At 49.9% G+C, this 20,562-nt stretch overlaps 1 protein-coding gene across 1 annotated transcript; it reads right to left on the reverse strand.

Annotated features, from left to right (window-relative positions):
* Positions 1-4,859: 4,859 nt before the first annotated feature.
* On the reverse strand, positions 4,860-20,343 carry LOC148501602 (zinc finger protein ZXDC-like). The gene is made up of 10 exons (XM_088450231.1): positions 19,331-20,343; positions 18,165-18,317; positions 17,086-17,164; positions 15,224-15,354; positions 14,140-14,304; positions 12,685-13,361; positions 11,401-11,479; positions 10,845-11,014; positions 10,477-10,578; positions 4,860-5,741 (listed from the first exon to the last, which is right to left on the reverse strand). Exons 1-10 carry the CDS (start codon positions 20,283-20,285, stop codon positions 5,655-5,657), a joined length of 2,598 nt encoding a protein of 865 aa, XP_088306357.1. The 5' UTR covers positions 20,286-20,343; the 3' UTR covers positions 4,860-5,654.
* Between the last annotated feature and the right edge of the window lie 219 nt (positions 20,344-20,562).

Raw genomic sequence — 20,562 nt, forward strand, 5'->3', positions numbered from 1 at the left:
GCTGTATTTCCTTTGACCAGTTGATGGAACACCTGGAGGTGTCATGGAAAACACCTGGAAAGCGTTACCAGCGGCAGAAGTGTCTGTCCTATGCTTACCCTTTTGCTGAGGATTATTTTACTAAATGGGAAACCTCACCGGCGGTGGATTCCCATGTGACGCGCTTGATTAAAAGCGCGACCCTCCCTATGATTTCCATGTCGTCCCTGAAGGATACTACGGATAGGAAGGTGGGTGTTTGCCTGAAATCCATTTATTCCCTTCCAGGTGCCGCGTGCAGAAGACTGGCCAGGCTATCTGGTGGGTGGCTCGGGCTATGGAATGTTGGGCAAACACCCTGGAAAAGTCCTGCTCTTCGGATGCTACCAGGGAGCAGTTGAATCTTGTGGGCAACCTCAGAGATTCAGCTACCTATATTAACAAGGCTGCCTTGGCTGTTAGCTTATTGAATGCCAGGATCTCCATTGTGGCTCGCCATTCGCTGTGGCTACGCTCTTGGAGGGCAGATGCGGACTCCAAGGGCCATATTCAATTGCCGGCGAAAAGCAGTTATCGGCAATATTTTTATGCCGATTACGTCTTTTCGCCAATCTGAGCTTATCCCCTTATTCAATTCTTCTGACTTTTTGCTGGTGCGGAAAGTCAATGGTTAGAACCCAGCGAAAAAGTATCACCTATGAATAGGTGTTGAATAAAAGTGCAGAATTGGGGTACAAACTTCCCAAAACTACCCAGCACCCCTTGGACTGTCCCCCAAGGGTAAACTGTGTCAATTTTTTTTTTTTTAAAGTTACACAGGACACCCCAAAAAATACTTTCGTTTCAAAGTTGGGGGACAAAGTTTAAAACTAGCGAAATAGACTCTGGGGGGGTCCCTAAGTATACGGCAGGTGTTTTTCTTGTTTGTTTTTTTATTGCAGGTGGTTGCGGTAGGTGGATTTTTTATGTTTTTCAGCCACTTTAAAATATGCTAGCACCCATTTTCATGTACCCCAAATTTGCCAGGACTACTCATTTAAAAAAAAAAAAAAATTGCTAAATGCTATTCTTCACCACCATACAAAGACGCAAAATAACAGTTATTGAGACCATTTCAACACCCCAAATACCTTCAGCAGGGCTATTCGGGGGTACCCATAGTAAACCCCCATGTCACAGCATCTTTTGGGGGGGGGGGGGGTCAGGCTGATTTCCACAGTTCACCCAATGCGCTGGTGTCGGGCTATGACAGACACCTGGGTGAGAGAAGTGGTCTCTCGGGGGTACGCCCTCTCCTTCCGCAGACAGCCTCCCCATCAGTTCTTCTGCACAGGCCTCCTATCAAACAAGTACAAGGGCTTGGCTGTTCAAGAGGCAGTACAGTCCTTGCTTCAGGTAGGGGTAATTGTACCGGTCCAGTTATCCCAGAGGAAATTATTATTCCAGCCTGTTTCTGGTTCAAAAACTGAACGGATCCCACCGACCGATCCTCAATCTCAAGACCCTGAACAAATTCCTCAGGGTAGCTCGGTTCAGGATGGAAACCCTACGCTCAATTACACTAGCTAGGGAACCTGGGATTTTATGGTGTCTCTGGATATACAGAATGCATACCTGCATATTCCGATAGCTTCGGCTACCAGCAGGTTTCTCAGGTATGCTGTGTCACAACCTTTCCAGTTTTGGGCTCTGCCGTTTGGCCTCTCTACTGCACCTCAGGTGTTTACAAAAATTATGGCGGTAATGGCAGCCTATCTGTGGCTGCAGGGGGTCCAGAGGTACTTCACCACCACCTACAACTGACAATATCTGCGCTACAGATGCACAGGTGGTTGGTCAATTGGAAGAAGTCCTCCCTGATCCCATCTCAAAGGATGCTCCATCTGGGAGCTCTGTTGGATTCACAACAGCATAGGATTTTTCTGACCGCAGAAAAAAATCTCCATTTTGCAGACGCGAGTGTGCAGATGCATCCACAGACGCCGAGTGTCCATAATCTCAGTAATGCAGTTACTGGGCTCCATTGTATCGACGTTCGACATGGTGGAATATGCCCAGTTTCCTTCCCGGCCTCTGCAGAGATTGATTCTTTGGGAGGTGGGACGGACCATCGCATAAGGACACAAACGATGGTACTCTCTCTCCGGAGATGCGTCTATCTCTGACTTGGTGGCTGCAGCTGGCCACCTCACCAGGGGGCGCCCCTTTTGGATTCCAGACTAGGTCCTTCTGACGACAGTCTCCAGGGTTGGGGCGCAGCGACAGGTCCACACTCCTTTCAGGGACGGTGAACAGCAGAGGAGTCTGCTCTTCCAATCAACATATTGGAACTTCGGGCAGTCTTCAGGGCCCTACAACAAGCCAGACCCATACTTCACGGAAAGCCAGTGCAAGTTCAGTCAGACAACACAACGACCGTGGCTTACATAAACCATCAAGGAGGGACTCGAAGTCAGGCGGCAATGACCGGTGTCATGCATCCTGACAAGGGCAGAAAGCCATCTACAAGCCATATCAGCCGTGTTCAATCCAGGAGTTTTCAATTGGGAAGAGGACTTCCTCAGCCGTCACAACGTGCATCCCGGGGAATGGTTTCTTCACCTCGAAGTGTTTCAGCTCCTAGTAGACAGGTGGGGCCTTCCAGACGTGGATTTCATGGCCTCTCGACAAAATCAAAAACTGCCACTGTACGGGTCCAGGACGAGACGCCAAGGCTCTCGCGGTAGACACTCTGTCAGTCAAGTGGATCTTCCAGTTGCGTACCTGTTCCCTCCAATCTCCCTTCTTCCTCGAGTACTTCGGAAGTTAAACAAGGAGGCACGGTCCTCCTGGCGGCTCCAGCGTGGCCCAGACGTCACTGGTACTCAGATCTTCAGAGTCTATCGACACTCCGTTGCTGTTGCCTCAACGTCCGGACCTGTTGTCTCAAGGTCCTTGCCTTTACCCGGACCTGGGTCGTCTGTCTTTGACGTCGTGGCTCTTGAACCATCCCTCCAAGAGTTTTTCTGGCTCTGTTGTGAACACCATGCTCAGAGCATGAAAACCTGCCTCGTTCAGGATTTACCACAGGGTGTGGCATACCTACTTTGAATGGTGTCGTCCCAGAGGTTACGACCCCCAAGTGTTTAGGATATCCAGAGTTTTGGACCTTGGCCTCCGCCTTGCTTCCCTGAAGGTGCATGTGTCTGCCCTTTCAGTGTGGTTACAGCGAAGGATCACTCCTCTTCCTGATATCCGCACTTTCCTACAAGGGGTCCTTCGCATTCAGTCTCCCTTTGTCCCTCCTGTGGCGCCTTGGGATTTGGCTGTTGTCCTTAGGGCCCTCCATTTGAACCCCTGGACTCGGTGGATCTCAAATGGCTTACTGCCAAGACAGTTTTTCTTCTGGCTACTGCATCTGCCAGAAGGGTGTCAGATTTGGGCGCTCTCTTGTCATTCCCAATTTCTGGTTTTTCACCAGGACAGGGTAGTGCTTCGGACTCGCCCTGGTTTCCTTCCTAAGATGTTCTCTAGTTTCCACATTAATGAGGAAATTATTGTGCCGGCCTTTAATTCCCCAGACCTCGGCAGGTGAGGCCTCATTGGATGTGGTACGTGGCTTCAGGATTTATGTGGCCCGTACCAAGTCCCTTCGGAAGTCAGACTCCTTGTTTGTACTCTATGGTTTCCACAAGGGTTGGCCAGTCAATAAACAAACTTTGGCTCAATGGCTTCGCATGGCGATCTCTGAGGCTTACACTCATGAGGGTCTTCCAGTGCCGTCCTCTGTTACTGCTCATTCTACTCTGTCTGTGGGTCCTTCGTGGGCAGCTCGCCGTGGCGCCTCGGCTGTTCAGCTTTGTAAGGCGGCCACATGGTTTTCTGTCCAGACTTTTGAGATATTATGCATTTGATACCTTTGCCTCTAAGGATGCTTCCTTTGGGCGGCGGATTCTCCTTTCTGCACGGGAGCGTCCCCACCCTTGAAGGTACTGCTTTGGGACATCCCTAAGGTCACCCTGTGGACCCTGAAGTAGAAAATGAGATCTGGTAAGAAGTTACCTTTGTTATCTCTTTTTCTACGAAGTCCATAGGACACTCACCCTGACGCACCTGTGCTTCAGATGGGCTTCGCTCTGGTCACCGGTTTTCCGTGTCCTTCTGTGTGAGAATGTGATTCTTGAGTGTTCCAGACTTTCTTCTCTCTTATCCTCCTCCGGCTTGCTACGATAAACTGAGGTGCCTCTGGCCCGGGGGCGGGGAATGGAGGGAGACCCAAGTGCATACTGAGAGAAAAATTTACTGCCAGGATGACTCGGCATCACCTATACCCCAAGATCACCCCGTGGACCCTATGGACTGCGTAGAAAGAGAGATAACAAAGAAATAGCAAATTTTTCCAACAGGTCATGGATGGATTTCTGTCTTTGGACACAGGTGGGATAATTACTGACCCAGCATAGTAGTATAAAGCACTTGTTCATTATTAAAGACACCCACAAAATATGACCAGGAAAGGGGATTGAAATGCCATTCCAGCCCCCCCCAACCCTCCCTTAGTGGTGCCTAACCCCCCTTACCGCTCCCTATAAAAAATATAAATGAATAGGCTACTTATGTATGAGTTCAGGCCTCCAAACAGCTGGTCTTCACTGCTGGCGGGCCATGGGGGTACTGGATATGGGAAGGTGGATAATTGGAGTTCTATTTACTAAAGAGCAGGTTTTTAGAAGTGGAGATGTTACCCATAGCAACCAGATTTTAGCTATTATCTCCTAGAAGATGCTAGATACATGTTAAGTAGAATCTGATTGGTTGCTATGAGCAACATCTCCACTTCTAAAAACTCACTTTAGTAAATATAGCCCGTTAGAATCCTTCAGTCCTGGACCCCACACAAGTTTTAAATTTTTTAAATTTATTTTTTAATACTTTTTCCATTCACCAGAATGCACCAGTAAAAAAAAGAATTACAGTGGTGTGGACGATTATACAATAAAAAAAATATTAGGACTACAGAGAATATATAAATATTTGTACACCTTTGTACAAAAAAAAAAAAAAACAGCAAAAAGGAAAAATTTCTGCAAAATACGGCAATAAATATCAGCAATGATACATTTACATCACAGCTGATGCTGGATCGGTTATTAGAAAAGGACTAATCTGTCCAGTGCAAGGTGTCAGACCCCTCGCTGACCACTGCGTGTGCGGGAGGTAGGTGCGCAGTATCTTGCTGACGTTTGTGGATACACATGACAAATACTGAGTGCAATGAGGCACCTGGAGAGCTGCTAATGGGAAACGGGCATCATCACCAGACATCAGAATACTGGTTCCAAACACTAACTCAGCAAGTAGTCCGGACTATTCCCACTGCTTCCCCACCGGTAAAGCAGGAGCAGGACATGTTATACTGAATTTCCAAACCCTCCATGGGATTTAGGGAAGAGCAGGAAAGAGACAGAAGAGTAAAGACCAGCTTTCCATCACTCCGTGAAGAGGTTTATGTAGAAAATACGCCTGGTAAGAGATGAAAAGCATAAAATAATAGTGCAAAATGAAACGCCACGTTCAGGAACAATCCACAGATGGAGAAGCAGCTGCTCAAGGACACCCACGTGGCTCGCTTGAACGGAAAAGACGACGCTGGAAACAATGGCACCTGTCCATGTTTTCCTGTTCACATGTCCAACTTATTCCAGGTCCTGCAGGTTTATTGTACTTCCTGTAAACTGAGAATTATCTGAAGCAGCATCATCTTCTGTTGAGGCAGGAGGATCCTAGAGGAGAAAAATTATATATATTTTAAGAGTGTTTTATATAGTTACATTTCCTAAAAAGCTACAACAATAGCAAACTACTATGAGGTTTCGGACAGAACAAGGTTTCTCCACTTTAGAGATGCTCGATTTGTTAATGGCACTCAGACCCCACTTCAAACCTGTCCCATGTGATCATGATTTGTCAAGTAGGTTTCTAGAGAAAGAACCACTCGCACTACCTGAGGAACAGATGCACGTTCCAGAATGGCAACCTGTATTTATTCAAAGTGCACATAGGTAAGAACTGCAAGTTTCAGCCCATGACACAGGCAATCAGTTTCATCAATAACACCAGACCGGAATGCCACAGGGCCGGATATCAGTCTGGTCACAGTGTACAAACCGCTCGTCACACCTGGCAATGTACGCAGCGGCGGTATGGTCAGAGGAACAATCTTTCATTCTGGGTCTAGAGGAAGAGCACTGACGCATGCGTGCCCGATAAAGGGGGCAAGTCTTTAAGATGCTCACCTTTTCACCTTTTGGGGGGCGTGCCAGGCTGCCCCAAGCTCTCCCGCTCCCGGCATCTATTTACCTGCGGTAATCGCTATACTGCAATTTTCCCCCCACACATGGGACGCTGCGACCCGCAAGTGGTTACGGCACCCGGCAGGCTGTTTTAGCGGGGCACCGCCAAGGGGGGCAGGGCACATTCTGCCCTTTTGAAATAGTGCAGGGAGCGGCGCCCCGCTAAAAACAGCCTAGCAGGATGCTACATGACTATGTTAAGGCCTTTTCATGACCAGATCTGAACCCTGTGTCAGCATTTATGGTGTATTCTACAATGAAACTGCATTTCCAGCACTAACCATGCAGCCACCAATCAAATATGTTAAAGAATAATAAGCCATCCCTTCCTGACACTGGAAGACAGGCTACACATGACAGATCAGTGACTTTATACTGACGTTTACATTTATTCATCCACTACCTGTACTTTACAGTTTGACCACTAAGTGGCACTGTTCTACCAATAACTACCCATCAAAGCAAATAACTGGGAAAATACAGCAGCCTGTTACAAAATACATTTCTACTTCAGGGTCCATAGGGGGTCCCACAGGGTTGACCTTGGGGTATAGCTGGATCTGGATCCACGGGCACCACGCAGTTAAAGCTTTTGCTGCTCCCAGGATGCACTTGGGTCCATCCTCCTCTATACCCCGTCCCCGAGCCACAGGCACCTCAGGTTTTAGTTGGTGCCCGGCCGAAGTCGGGTCACCCTGCGCAGAGGGGCTGCATATGCAGCCCCTAAGCTTATTTTTATTTTTCAAAAGAAGATTTTATTTATTTTTACTTCAGAGCATCAGACTGTCAATCTTGACCTCCACGCTGCCGCTCCAACAACCCCGCTGGCGCTGCGACGCCAGTACTGATCTGGGGATCGCAGCAGGACCCCGGAGTCAGTACTAGCAGGGCTCCGGGACCTCCCACAGACTGCTGCCAGATTCAACGGGGACAGGTAAGCCGCGGGCAGCGCTATGCATTGCCCGTGAGGAAAAGGCAGTCTCTCACCGCCGGACTCCGGGGACAGACTGGCGGCGCTAGTAGCGGCGGTGGGCTCCCCCTCTTCAGGTTTACCCGGCGTGACCGCTGGACCACCAGGGAGTAATGGCTGGAAAGGAACCAGCATCCCTGGGGTTAATCACTAGCCAGGGGAGGCAGCCTTCCCTGGTTTAGCGGCTCCTCCCCTCAGCTCAGCACGCCTTCTCTCCTGCGTGCCGGCGTCGCTCAGCTGCTCCTCCTGCGGCCATCTTCTCTGGCAGCAACGCAGATCTCCCAGGCGGTGCGTGGACCGGTCCCCCTGCATACCTCTCTGCAAAAGGACAGTGTACACAGCGCTATAGCCCTCCCAGACACTGAATCTGGGAGGTTGACTGTAGCGAAAGGTGCAGTGAGTATAACTTCCTGCATGGTATGTGACTATTGCTAGTGCTGCCTGTCTGCTAATTTCTACTTACTGTCAGCTTATACCTATCCCTTTACTTCTCCTGCGGCTCGGCAGGTGTGTGGGGGAGGGGTGTTTTCTGTGAACCTCACTTATATAAAACAAGTATTTGTGAGGTCAATCACATACAGTGGTGTGCTACACAGTATCATATTGTGGGCTGTTTGTGTTGCATGCTTGTGAGTGCGCAGGTGTTATACGCCTCACCTCTTCTTTGTGATACATATTTATTGAACATTTTTGTGTCATGTCTGATGAGGAGATTGAGCAGTCTGTGGCTCCTGTGTAGTTTCCCTGCAGACGCTGTTCTGCAGGGGTTGATAGGGAGGATTTATCACAGGATGGTCTGTGCGGGAGGTGCCAGCTAGTGCCTGGCCCCTCTAAACCCCCTACATCACAGGATCCTCCTTGGGCGATATTTTCACAGGTGCTGGCGTCAATTGCAGACCGTTTAGCGGTCCCGACTGCAGTCCCTGCTAGAGCGTTGCCCCAGCCGACCATCCCCCGGGTATTCTGCAGTTATTGCAGTCTCCCCCCGGGTCTCAGACTGTGGGTCCTTATACGGGGTTGCCTGTGTATGTGCAGTCACCCCCAGTGACGCAGCAGTCCGTGATGCCCCTTCAGGGGTATCCTCAGGCGGTTCCTCCACCCTGGGTGGATGTACTCTCCAGCTCTGTTCAGAGTCTGGCGGCCTCGTCTTCGGCTTTGCAGTCGATGTTACAAAGTGACATGCCCCCGAAGGCATCCAAGCGCCCCGTTACGGCTTCACTGGCTGCGCAGTTAACGGACACGGACGTGGCTTCAGATGACGGAGAAGTACATGAGGACTCTGACTCGGATGCCATGGCCCAGGAAGTGGAGACCAAGTCCTCCATTAATGTGCCGGCATTGGTTAGGGCGGTGCGGGCCATCCTTCACAGTCCTCAGTCACAACGAGGGATGGGGTACTACTCTGCTCTGTTTCTGGTGCAGAAACCCAATGGTTCTCATCGCCCTATCCTCAATTTGAAGTCTCTGAACAAATTCCTCAGAGTTCCCAAATTCAGGATGGAAACGCTACGTTCCATCATTCTGGCGATGGAACCTGGGGATTACATGGTCTCCCTGGATATCCAGGACACCTACCTCCATGTTCCGATAGCACCTTCGCACCCGCGGTATCTGAGGTTCGCTACCCTATAACATCACTGCCAGTTTCGGGCGCTACCCTTTGGCCTCTCCACAGCACCAAGGGTATTCACAAAAGTGATGGCGATCATGACCACCCATCTTCGGAGCCAGAATGTACGGCTGCTGCATATATCTAGATGACCTCCTTTTGCTGGCAAGCTCTCCGGAGGTACTGCTTCAACATCTCCACCTGACGATCGCTTGTCTGCAAGCGCACGGGTGGTTGATAAATTGGAGAAAGTCCTCCCTGATTCCATCACAGCAGATGGTTCATTTGGGAGCCCTGCTGGATTCTCGTCAGCAAAGGATCTTCCTGACTCCGGAAAAGGTCTCCTCCCTACAGCTGGGGACACACAGTTGCCTGAGCAGTTGCCGACTGTCGGTCCATTTAGAAATGAGAGTTCTGGGGTCCATGGTGTCGGCATTCAACATGGTGGAATTTGCCCAGTTCCATTCCAGGCCCCTGCAGGGGTTGATTCTATCGGAATGGAACGGGTTACCTCACTGGATCCGGTCTCAGATGCTGGTGGTGTCCCCGGAGGTTTGGCAGTCCTAAGCTTGGTGGCTTCAGACGGCTCATCTAGTCGAGGGGCGCCCCTTTTGGATCCCGGACTGGGTCCTGCTCACAACAGATGCCAGTCTCCGGGGTTGGGGGGCAGTGACAGGCTCATTGTCACTTCAGGGACGTTGGGCTGCGAAGGAAGCACTTCTCCCCATCAACATTCTGGAACTGAGGGCCGTGTACAGGGTCCTGCAGTCGTCCAGCGCCGCTCTTCAAGTTCAATCCGACAACGCCACCACGGTGGCGTACATCAACCACCAGGGAGGAACGCGCAGTTGGGCTGTGATGTCGGAGGTGTCTCGCATCCTTGCTTGGGCGGAGTGCCACATTTCAGCAATCTCGGCGGTCTTCATTCCCGGAGTCGTCAATTGGGAGGCGGACTTCCTCAGCCGTCGCGACGTGCATCCCGGGGAATGGTCGTTTCACCCAGAAGTATTTCAACTACTCATGGACAGATGGGGGCTGCCGGAGCTGGACTTGATGGCCTGCCGTCACAATCACAAGTTGCCCGTGTACGGATCAAGGGCAAGAGACGCAGGCGCAAGTCTGGTAGACGCGCCGTCGGTGAAATGGGCGTTTCAACTGGCGTACCCGTTTCCTCCGATATCCCTGCTGCCTCGGGTCCTGCGGAAATTCAAGTATTCACATTCTGGCCACACACACACACACACACACACACACACACACACACACACGAATAGAACATTTAAATACAGACTATGGTTTTGGGGCATTTAATTATCACATCACCGATAATCAAGGTACCCCAACACCAGACTTCCTGTGCACCTGTATGGGGAGTGAGGAAATATCTGCAATGTTGGTGGCGTTGAGGTGCTGGAGAAACGGTTGGGGCCGGGCAGCAATGATAATTGCATACCCCCCTATGAATGCTTAGGACTTCCACTTTCCAGCACTGACCAGGCCCAATGTGGGAGAAATGATGTTACATATATATTGGTTAGCAAAACCTATACAAACATTTACATATACCAAAAATTACTACACCATACCTGTAGGATATGTACAGGCAAGTCCACAGTAAGCGGAGTGTGAGCTGCCGGCGACTGGGCGTTCAGCTGGAAAGGCAGGTCACCATCTCCCGGTGGATCGTCCTAGTGACAAGTAGAGATATGTTAGAAGTTGGGGACAGCACAGACCTGCTATAACCTCATGGGAGTCATACCGCACTCCGTCACCGAGTAATACAGATTGCAGTGCACCCGTCACCTGCCCTGTGGAAGCAGCAAGTCTGCGAGTCATGAGACAGCGGCCTCTCCCTTCACAAAGAACGCAGGCACCGCTGAGACTTCTGGCAGCTCAGAGACTGACGGCTTCCACCGATTACAGGCAGCACTCAGAGGAGGATGTGAGCACCTACCTGCAGCAGCTGAATCTGTACATACTGCGCCCCTGTGGCTGGGTCCCGTAACGTCAGGCCACCATTTGGCATGACCACGCTGCTGCTGCCTCCGCCAAACCGGTTACCAGTGGGGGACACCACAGAGTTTGGTTTTGTACCTTTACTTTTTTTCTGTGGAGGTGAAGAACCTAATAAAAAAAAAAATAATTTTACAGACAAAAAAAAAAAAAAAAAACCACCACAACATGGACGCAATAAAATAAAAGGAGACACAATTGTGGCCCCGAAATATTACATGACAAAGTGGAGGCTATTGGCAATAGACTTATGACTTAATATGGTCGCTGTCAACCCCCAACAGATTAGTAGGAGCTTCAGGACAGGCAACTGTTTATATATACACAGTTTAGAGGTCATGAATAGAAAACCCTTACAGACCGCACAGTGATTATAGAGATGTATGAAAACCTGCTACAGGAGGACAGGTGGAGAAGTTGCCCATAGCAATTACAGAGACAGAACCACATGGCAGAATAAGCAGCTGTACCCCGGTACCAGCATCACCGCTGCTCACCTGTGCTGCTCCCTCCTTTCTTCTTACTCTTGGCCAGCTGAATGGCTCTGTAGTCAGTCCTCGCCGAGCCCCCACTCTCCTATAAACAGGAAAACACCGGCTATAATGCCAACACCACCATACCCACAAATTCTTAGTTACACAAATTATTCAAGAACAGTTCTGAAGACAGATGCTTGTCAAATGTTGAGTAATTCAACAGAAAAATATATAGTGCCAACATATGCAAAGCACGCTGCCCACTTCTACACACTAAAATGCAGTTAATAATGTGCCAGTATAGTGCCAGGCCCCAGCTGACATTCATGGATAGACTATTTATTACCGCTGTCTTCGATACTAATCTGCGGAGGTATGGATGTGCGTAATGTATGGGGTGTTTCTATAACACTTGGTATAACTTAGTGCATCTGCCAATGATTATCATTATGTTTAGTTCCCATTTTGGATGCAAGAAGTGAAAACAACGTGTTTGGTGCAGCTTAGAGGGCAAAGTGGATGTAGGAAGGTCAGATGTAGATCTAGGATGAAGGTAATTTAGGCAAAGATATCAACCTAGACTCAACAGGGAGAGGACACTGATAAATAATCAGTCAGCATCCACCTGGGTGCGAGCAGAAGCCGTTCCCAGATGCAAGTCTTACAGCGGATCTGGTCATTTACTCTTCGTACATTACATTCTGAAAGACAAGATGAGACGCACCTCACATCTACCCAAGTCTTCCCCCTAAAGTGTGTCCCATCTCCAGGCAACACAATAAGGGGCAGAGGCAGCATTGAAGGGAAATCGGCCATAATCGCTCACCAATTGCGGGCACGGAGCCAATTGTGACTATATGCCCTTATGCGGGCATGTACCAGAGCACCCCTATCTGTACACTTGGTTTGATACCCATCGTCACCAGCCCTATTCCTAGTCCAATCGATAAGTCTGGAAACAGCCAACCCTTCTGAGGCACCCTAACTGAATGAGCACGTCATTATGCTCTTTTAGTTGCTAGTGTAGACGGCGCTAGCAAATCAAACATACCGGCATATACGGAACACATGCAGCACAAGCACACATGTGCACATTGAACTGCACATCAGCCCCTAAGTTTCTGTACTGAAAACTGGGCCTGTAGGAGTCAAAGCTGCAGTTTCACTCAGAAGCAAGGTCACAAGTAGCACCTCCCTCCCGCAAACCAGATGCCGGGACAGGATTCCCTGGATGACGTGGTAATGAAAGAAGTCTTCATGTGACATATACAGAAGAGGGAAATATCTGTAAGAGGCAGTACTTACCACTATGGAGCTTCCGGCAACAGAGCTAAAATCCATTTCTTTCTGAGAACTGTAGCCGCCTGTGGGGTTCGGGAACACAAACTGCGTTACCACTTTGCTCCCCTCTTGCTGACCTACGACCTCTGGACTTGGCAACAGACTTCCTTCCACTTTGACCTGCGTCAGCAATTCGGGCATGGAGCCGCTTGTGGCCAGGCTAACAGATGGCGTCAGAGCAGCGGAATCTATAGTAAGGTTGTTAGTGGATGTAAGGGCGTGCAGGTCCTGGTTGGAACCTCTCATTGACAGAGCAGCTAGGGAGCCCAGAGCCTCTGCGTTTACCGTCTGTACATCATCCAGCTGTAAGTTGCCCTGCTGAAGGATGGAAGCTGCGGCTCCAAGCAATAGGGAGCTTTCCAAACTGTGATGGCTTTCGGTGTTTGACACCAACACCAAGGGGTCTACGGGATGAACCAGAGAGTTACTGCTGGTCGTCAGGTTGCCCCCTAGCGTAGATCTCACAGAAGACACGTCGATGGTCAGTATTCCAGAGTTAACCAGGGTCAGATCGGCCGAGATCCCAGACCCACTGGAGGACACGTTGGTGAAGAGAGAGGAAAGGTCCAGATTACTCAGGTCACTCTGGGCCGAGCTTGTGAGTTCACTGCTGGGTGTCAGGGAGCTGGCGGCTTCTAGATCTGAAAATAAATTAAAATCTTTAAATTTAAAAGATGCTACAAATCTTAATAAGCTTAAAGATCTATGCAGTGACAATTCTGAGGAGCGAGTCCCGATTCACTCAAGCGAGAACATCCAAAGGTCAAAGCAATTCAGCAGTAATCTGTTCAACTCTTACAGGACTTTCCTCGGGTACCATTGCTTGTCTTCATGACTATCTGCAGTTAGGGGGGCACTGTTCTCTTGCTGTGTGGGTTCTATATTAATTTAGCAGTATGCCCCCACAGTTAAATAATAAAATAGGTTGAGAAATAGATGTGTCTTCAGCATAAATCCTATATAATAATAATAATAATAATAATGATTCTTCCCATGAGGAAAGTAATTCTCAAACAATAACCCTGGTTCAAATCATACACATCTATAATAATTCTCTAAGGTCTCCTGTCTAACTTGCATGCGCAGTGGATGCCGTGGAACAGACCCTAGCCTAGCGGGAGAGGACGATGAGAACCAGGGCCGCCAGGAACAGTGGCAGAGAAGGACAGCAGTTGGCAGAGGGGACAGGGCAGAGCGGAGGTTGGGGCCCGGACAGAACAGCAGGCAGACACTGAGGTGCCCCGGTATCCCCTTACTAATCTAGTCATAAATAATACGACCTGAAACAGATATATAAGGATCTTCATAGAGAAGTTTCTCAACTTCAAAACAGAATTCAGATAGTTAAGGAAGCAGTTTTCCTTCTGTAATGTTACAAGTCTCCCCTGGGTGGGAGCAGCCATTTAATCTTGCCCTTACCTCGGCCATGCTGTTTCACCATGTGAGATTTCAGGCTCTGCTTGGAAGTGAAGATCTTGCTGCAGTTGGACACTGAACAGCGGCTCTTTGAGGCGTCCACGTCCTGGAGGTGCTTTTTGGAGTGGATGTATAAACTGCTCCGAGCAGAGAACTTGGCTTCACAACCTGATGTAGAAGAACGGTATTAGTTCAGCAGAGCATGGTGCTGAGAGTGTAGGCAGGGGGGGGGGGGGGGGGGTTTCTGCAAAAGAGGGGGGGGGGGGGGGAATTGACACGCCTCCAATTTGCCAAACTTGGGGGCGTGCCCAGCACTTACGGAGGTGCTGGGCTTCCCCCAAGCTCTCCCCTCACGGGGAATAGATGCCGTGCACATGGCATCTATTTACCCGTCAGATATCGGTCAACGCAATTTTCTGGACACTGCGGTCCGCGGGTGGGGAAGCCACAGGGCAGGTTGTTTTAGCGAGGCGCTGTTAAAAGGGCAGAGCGCATTTTTTCCCCTTTAAAAAAAAAATAAAAAACAGACAGGGCGCAGCACCCCGCTAAAACAGCCTAGCGGCAACACTATGGTGCGTCATACAAGATAGCCTTTTTTTGAGCGTCATGTTCACTATTATCTTATAAATCAGATACAGACATGAGAACGGCAATGACTGTAGCAACTCTTATATAGTCCGTACTATACGGGGACTATAAAACACTACCAGAACTGATTCACACCAATGCATAGCGTTCCCGCTGGGCCGTTTTAGCTGGGCGCCGCGTCTGGCATGATTTAACACATGCTGGGTCCTGTCCCCACACACGGGTGTGAAATATTGCGGTGCACGCCCCCAAGAGTAATGAAGAGGGGGGGGGGGGGTCTTAAATACACACCACCTTTTCTCACAGCCATGCCCCTTCCCCTTTTCAGGCACATGCAAGTGTGCTCTCTCTATGGTCCGGCGCCCTACCTTGCGCCAGACCTACAGTGAACACTGACGCATAGATAATTCTCAGTCACACGGATCAGGAAAGTCTCCAGTAATCACAAAGCACAGCGGCAGCATACACTAGGATTATTATAGTACATAATGAGGCTTACCCTCCACAGGGCACTCAAAGGGTTTAGTACCCAGGTGTGTAATTCTGTGACCCTTTAAGTGCTCAGCTCTTGTAAAAGATTTCCCGCAGCCGTCCACCGGGCACGGATAACGCCGGTCATCCTCGTGTTTCCTTGAGCCGAAAAACAAAAATCAGCAACATACATTGAGAGACATTAAAACTGGTGCAGTCATTGTGCAGAAAGGTACTGTAACTCGTAACAAGCAGAAACGTAATCCAATCTTCTAAACTGCATTGGAATAACAAGATTTTCCCAGGTCACCTAGTCAGCATTCGTAACCATTACAGCACAATTCTGTGGTAACTGTACCAGGGGGGGCTGGTCATCGATGTATAGGGAGGCAGTACAACCGTTAGGTGGGAAGAGTTAGTACTGGGTCACTTGTGTCATCACAGAGGTCTGCAAATCCAATCAAGTTGCTTTCCTAACGTTCAGCCATAATTCTCACATCTATACAATATGTATATTTGGAATATAAATGTAAAGTAGGATCTTTGCACCATTCGACACCAGATTATTGCACCTCGTCCTGCTACACAGCAAAGCATTAGGCAGGTCTCATACAGAGGTGTCCTCATTCACCTAGCGTATTTGCAGCATATGGCGCAAGACGTTTGGCATGACTTAAGACACCCGGCCGCAGGTAGGGATTTGTATGTCCCTGAAATTTGCATCTTATACTAGATTATACCAATTCTAGGCTACAAAAGTACTAAAATCGCACATTAAATATAACAATGCACGGCACAAGGTAAAGCGCGGTCGCTCATATCAGATAGCGTTCCCGCTAGGCTGTTTTAGCGGGGCGCGGCTCCCTGCCCTGCCCGCCGGAGAATAGACGCCGGGTGCATGCGCCCGGCATCTATTCTCCCTGTCTGCAGGGCTTGGGGACTGCCCGCCGTGTCCTTAAGTGCCGGGCACGCCCCCAAAAGTGACGAAGAGGGGACGCGTCTTATAGACACGCCCCCTTTTTGATGACCATGCCCCCTTCTCGGTCGCGCGCGAACGTGCCCTCTCTGGCTCCAGCGCCCTGCCTCGCGCCGGAACTAGAGTGAACACTATCAGACCTCTCTCCTTTTACCCAGATTACCACAGAAGTACATGAAATCCCAGCGTCCGTAGTCAGGGTACCCTTGCATTGTACTTGTCGCATTAGTGATGCAAATAAGACGCGCATATACTAAGAACGGGTTTCTGGCGAGAAGTTTGCCGCAGCCAAATTGCAAAGTCTATTGCGCGCCAAACTGTGCTATTTGAGGCGTATGGGGACACATCTGTACATGCAGCGGAGGCAGCCATTTTACGTGGCTTCTTAATTCATCAGGAACTAGTGACGTTACTGAGGCACCATGAACCTCATGCCTCAAATAGATCAATGGTTCCCAACGAAATAATCATGGTGTTCATTCTAGCACCCTGCACCTGTCACAATTCCTGCAGTTCCTCTTTCCGGTCTGTTGTGTCGCTCTGCTCTGGTGCTTCTAGCACACACAGCTGATGCAACAAACGTCTGATATACAGACCAGTGTGTGCTAGAAGCACCAGATCAGAGTGCCTCCCCAAGGCAGGGAAGAGGAACTGCATGGTTTTTAACATGTGCAGGGTACTAGAATGAAGACTATAATCAGTCTTTTTCTTGTAACTGTTGGTTCAGCTCACAGAACGGCTGCGTCTACTGTGTATAGGTAGCAAACTCTGGGGTGTAAGAGTCACAATAGATCCCTTCCACGTAACTACAGCTAAGAATTAACGTCATTTGTATCAGTACTCCGTACCATGATTAACATGGGCAAAGAATCCAGTAGTATAATAAATAGTGGCTCTATATGAAAGATAAATACCTTTTATGCCTTAATAGCTTGGACATGCTTGTGAAGGATGAACCACAGCTTTCAAAGTCACAAATAAAAGGTCTTTCGCCTAAGACACACACAAATGGATTACAGTATTAAAACCAGCTCTCCTATGTATTCAGTGTATCTGTAGGAATATTCTGAGCAGAAGCACAAATGATAACACAATGCAAGCCAGTTAGTTCTGCTGCAATAATACCATGTGCATTGATCCATCAATCTGTAGCATTTAAAAAAAACATGTTACCTAGAAGACTTCAAGCCAATCAGACGGACTTCTTATAGTATGAAAGATAAATAAACATCAAACTAAAAGGTGCGCACACACGGTACGATTAAAATGCACGATATCGTTCATATCGTGCATTTTTCGGTGCCTCCAACGACCTGCGACGCGCGGGCAAGTATGGACGATAAAGATATCATCCATCTACCGTGCATGCAAGCCAACCTGGTTGATACCCACCAGGTTACTATAGGGACCCGCGATCGTTGATCGCAGGTCGCTGGTGGTGTGCTGGATGATAGAGATCGATCTGACAGCACACCCGGGAGATCGTTCAACATTATCTTTATCGTTGACGATCGTCCCATGTGTATGCACTATAATAGGCTTTATTTTTATTTATAGCTGCTCAAGAGCAACCCAGTGTGACAAGTGGTTTCGGTTGCAGAAATCTCATCCAGGTAAGGTAGTGCAGTTACGTGTAAGGTAAGTAATCCACAAAAGTGAAAGTTGATTTTTTTTTTTTTGGTCAGGCTGTTATGGTGCACGGAACTGTGAACGGATAAACACACCGACACCAAACCGTACGTTGGTATCAACTCCTAGTTTGTGCGCTTATTAAATGAGCTAACAAACTGACTGGAGGGAGACAGAGAGAGAGACACACAGAGAGAGAGACAGAGAGAGACAGAGAGAGACAGAGAGAGACAGAGAGAGACAGAGAGAGACAGAGAGAGACAGAGAGAGACAGAGAGAGACAGAGAGAGACAGAGAGAGACAGAGAGAGACAGAGAGAGACAGAGAGAGACAGAGAGAGACAGAGAGAGACAGAGAGACAGACCTGTGTGACTGCGCAGGTGTATTTTCAGCCTACAGGCCTTATCGTATTGCTTGTCACATCCAGGGAAAGAGCAGACAAATTGTTCTTGATCTCGTACGTGCGCTCTGTGATGAGAGAACAACGCAGTCACTGTAATAAAAGTCTTGTCGCAACCTACAGGAAACAAAAACGTTCATAAGTCACAAGCCAAAAAACTAGACAGTGACCATTAGATTTCTCAGTCAGCGTTTTAGAGCTGAGGTTCATTGCAAAGACATCCTTCCACAATATAAACAGATTAATGCGATTACACAAATGACCTGTGTGCGGGAAATGCATGGAGCACAGAGTTTCAAATCTGAAGCAATACATTATACAAGATCATGGGCCTGAATCAGTAAGGAACGCAGTTTCGTACTAAGCATGCATCGCAGTGGCTACACAGAGCCATCGCAGAGTGATTAACAGGAAGTACCATTTGTGAGTGGTGACGAGGGGGGGGGGGGGGGGGGTCAGGGAAACGCAGGCATGCCAGTGCATTTCAATGCTGTTGCAGGGGCATGCATAAATTATCGACTGCAATGCCATACGCAGCCTAAGGCCTCATAGCGTGCGATGAAGTTAGCAATTTCTGAGTAAGGTCAGAGCTTGTGCAAGTGTGCGTGAGGCTGCGACGGTAATTCACTGTACTGTTTTCGCAGTCTTACTAAACATTACAGATGTGCGTAAGGTAAAGTAGGCATCCTTATGTAGTGCTGTGGCAGCAATGCGATCGCAATGAATTAGCATGGTATAGCAATTGAACTGCGTGCGTAATCGCTATTGCATTCGCAGTTGCGATCCGTAATGAATCAGGCCCTCTGTAACTTATACAAGAAAAGGGTTAGCCATGGAGCAGCCAATGCCTTTAGGATGAATATCACTCGCAATACCACAGGAGACATCTCTCGCTTGGGTGTATTTGCGTGAACTCAAAGTGTACACCTCTGTAGGGAATAATGATCCTTATTCCTGATGACGTGCATGTTGCACTCAGATTTCAAGCCATTTTCTACTGGGAATTGTAATACTTTCATCACGAACAATCAGGAAACCTCTATTCACCATAAAAATCCTCTCTCGCCCATGCCAGGCACCAAACCCAACAGGCCACTAGGCAAAAAGCCCTCCACGGCCCGGACACGTACCATGGAACTCGCATTTGTAGGGTCTCTCGGGTTCAAAGTGCGTCCGCCTATGGGCGCCCAGCTTGGTGGCGGTGGGGAATGACTCGCCGCAGGCTTCGCAGCGGAACTGGTTCTCCTGCTCGTGGGCCTTCAGGTGGGCCTTGAGATTGTAGACGGTGGTGAAGCTCTTGCCGCAACCCGGGGCCTCGCAGGGGAAGGGGCGCTGCTTGTCGTGGGACTGCAGGTGGCGCTTCAGCTTGTAGAGGGTGGTGAAGGACCAGCCGCAGTCGTCCAGGTGGCACTTGAAGGGGCGCTGGTCCTCGGTGTGGCTCAGCAGGTGGACCTTCAGCTGCTGCTTGCGGTCGAAGGCCTTGGCGCAGCCGGGCTCGGGGCAGCGGAAGACCAGCAGCACCCCTTTCCTGGCCAGGTCCAGGGCCTCCCCCAGGTTCACCTGCAGCTCCCCAATGTCCCCCACCAGGAAGCCGGACACCTGCCCGTCCTCTTGGTCCCTCAGCACCATGTCCACGTCGTCCAGGCCCTCGGAGAAGCTGTGGGCGGCGGTGCAGCTGCTGCTGGGGTCGCCCTGGGGGGACAGGTCGGAGGCCCAGGCCTGCTGCGGGGTGGCGGGGGCGCTGTGACTGCCAGGCCGGGGATGAGGCCTGCTCTCCGCGCTGTCCTCGCCCACCGGGACCTCCCTGGCCCCCAGGGTCAGCACGCCGTTCTCCAGCCGCACGGTCAGGTAGCCCAGGTCGGGGGTGGCGTTGGGCCGGGGGGGTTCCGGGCCGCCGGGGGGGCTGTCGGTGGCGACCGTGGAGCCCCCCAGGTTGACCACCATGTAGATGGGGCGCACGTTCCCCCCGGTGCCATCTGTGCCCGGCCCGGCGCTGTCCTCGTCCTCCGATCCCTCCTCACGCTGAGCGGGGAGCCCGGGGCCGCCATCTTGCTGCTGCTGCCCCGCCGGCCCCTGGATTTCCATCTTGGTGTCCCTGTAGCATATAGAACCCGCGGAGGGAGACCAGGGCCGTGCGGTGGTTACAGCGCTCGTTCGACCGTGTAGCCATCCGCTGGCTCGGCTGTTGCTTAGCAACCAGCCGCCGGGACTATTTACTTTCTGTATTTAAACTCTCACTCTGAGAAATGCTGTCCATAGGTCCCAAGTCCGCTTATAACAAGCAGAATTGGGCTTGTTATTTTTGCAAGTTGCTTGTTTTTGGGGGAGTGCATTGCCGAGGCACCCCAGGGTGGGGGGGGGG

This window comes from Taudactylus pleione, unplaced genomic scaffold (assembly GCF_031769625.1).
Source record: "Taudactylus pleione unplaced genomic scaffold, aTauple2 ptg000512l, whole genome shotgun sequence".
Taxonomy (NCBI): domain Eukaryota; kingdom Metazoa; phylum Chordata; class Amphibia; order Anura; family Myobatrachidae; genus Taudactylus; species Taudactylus pleione.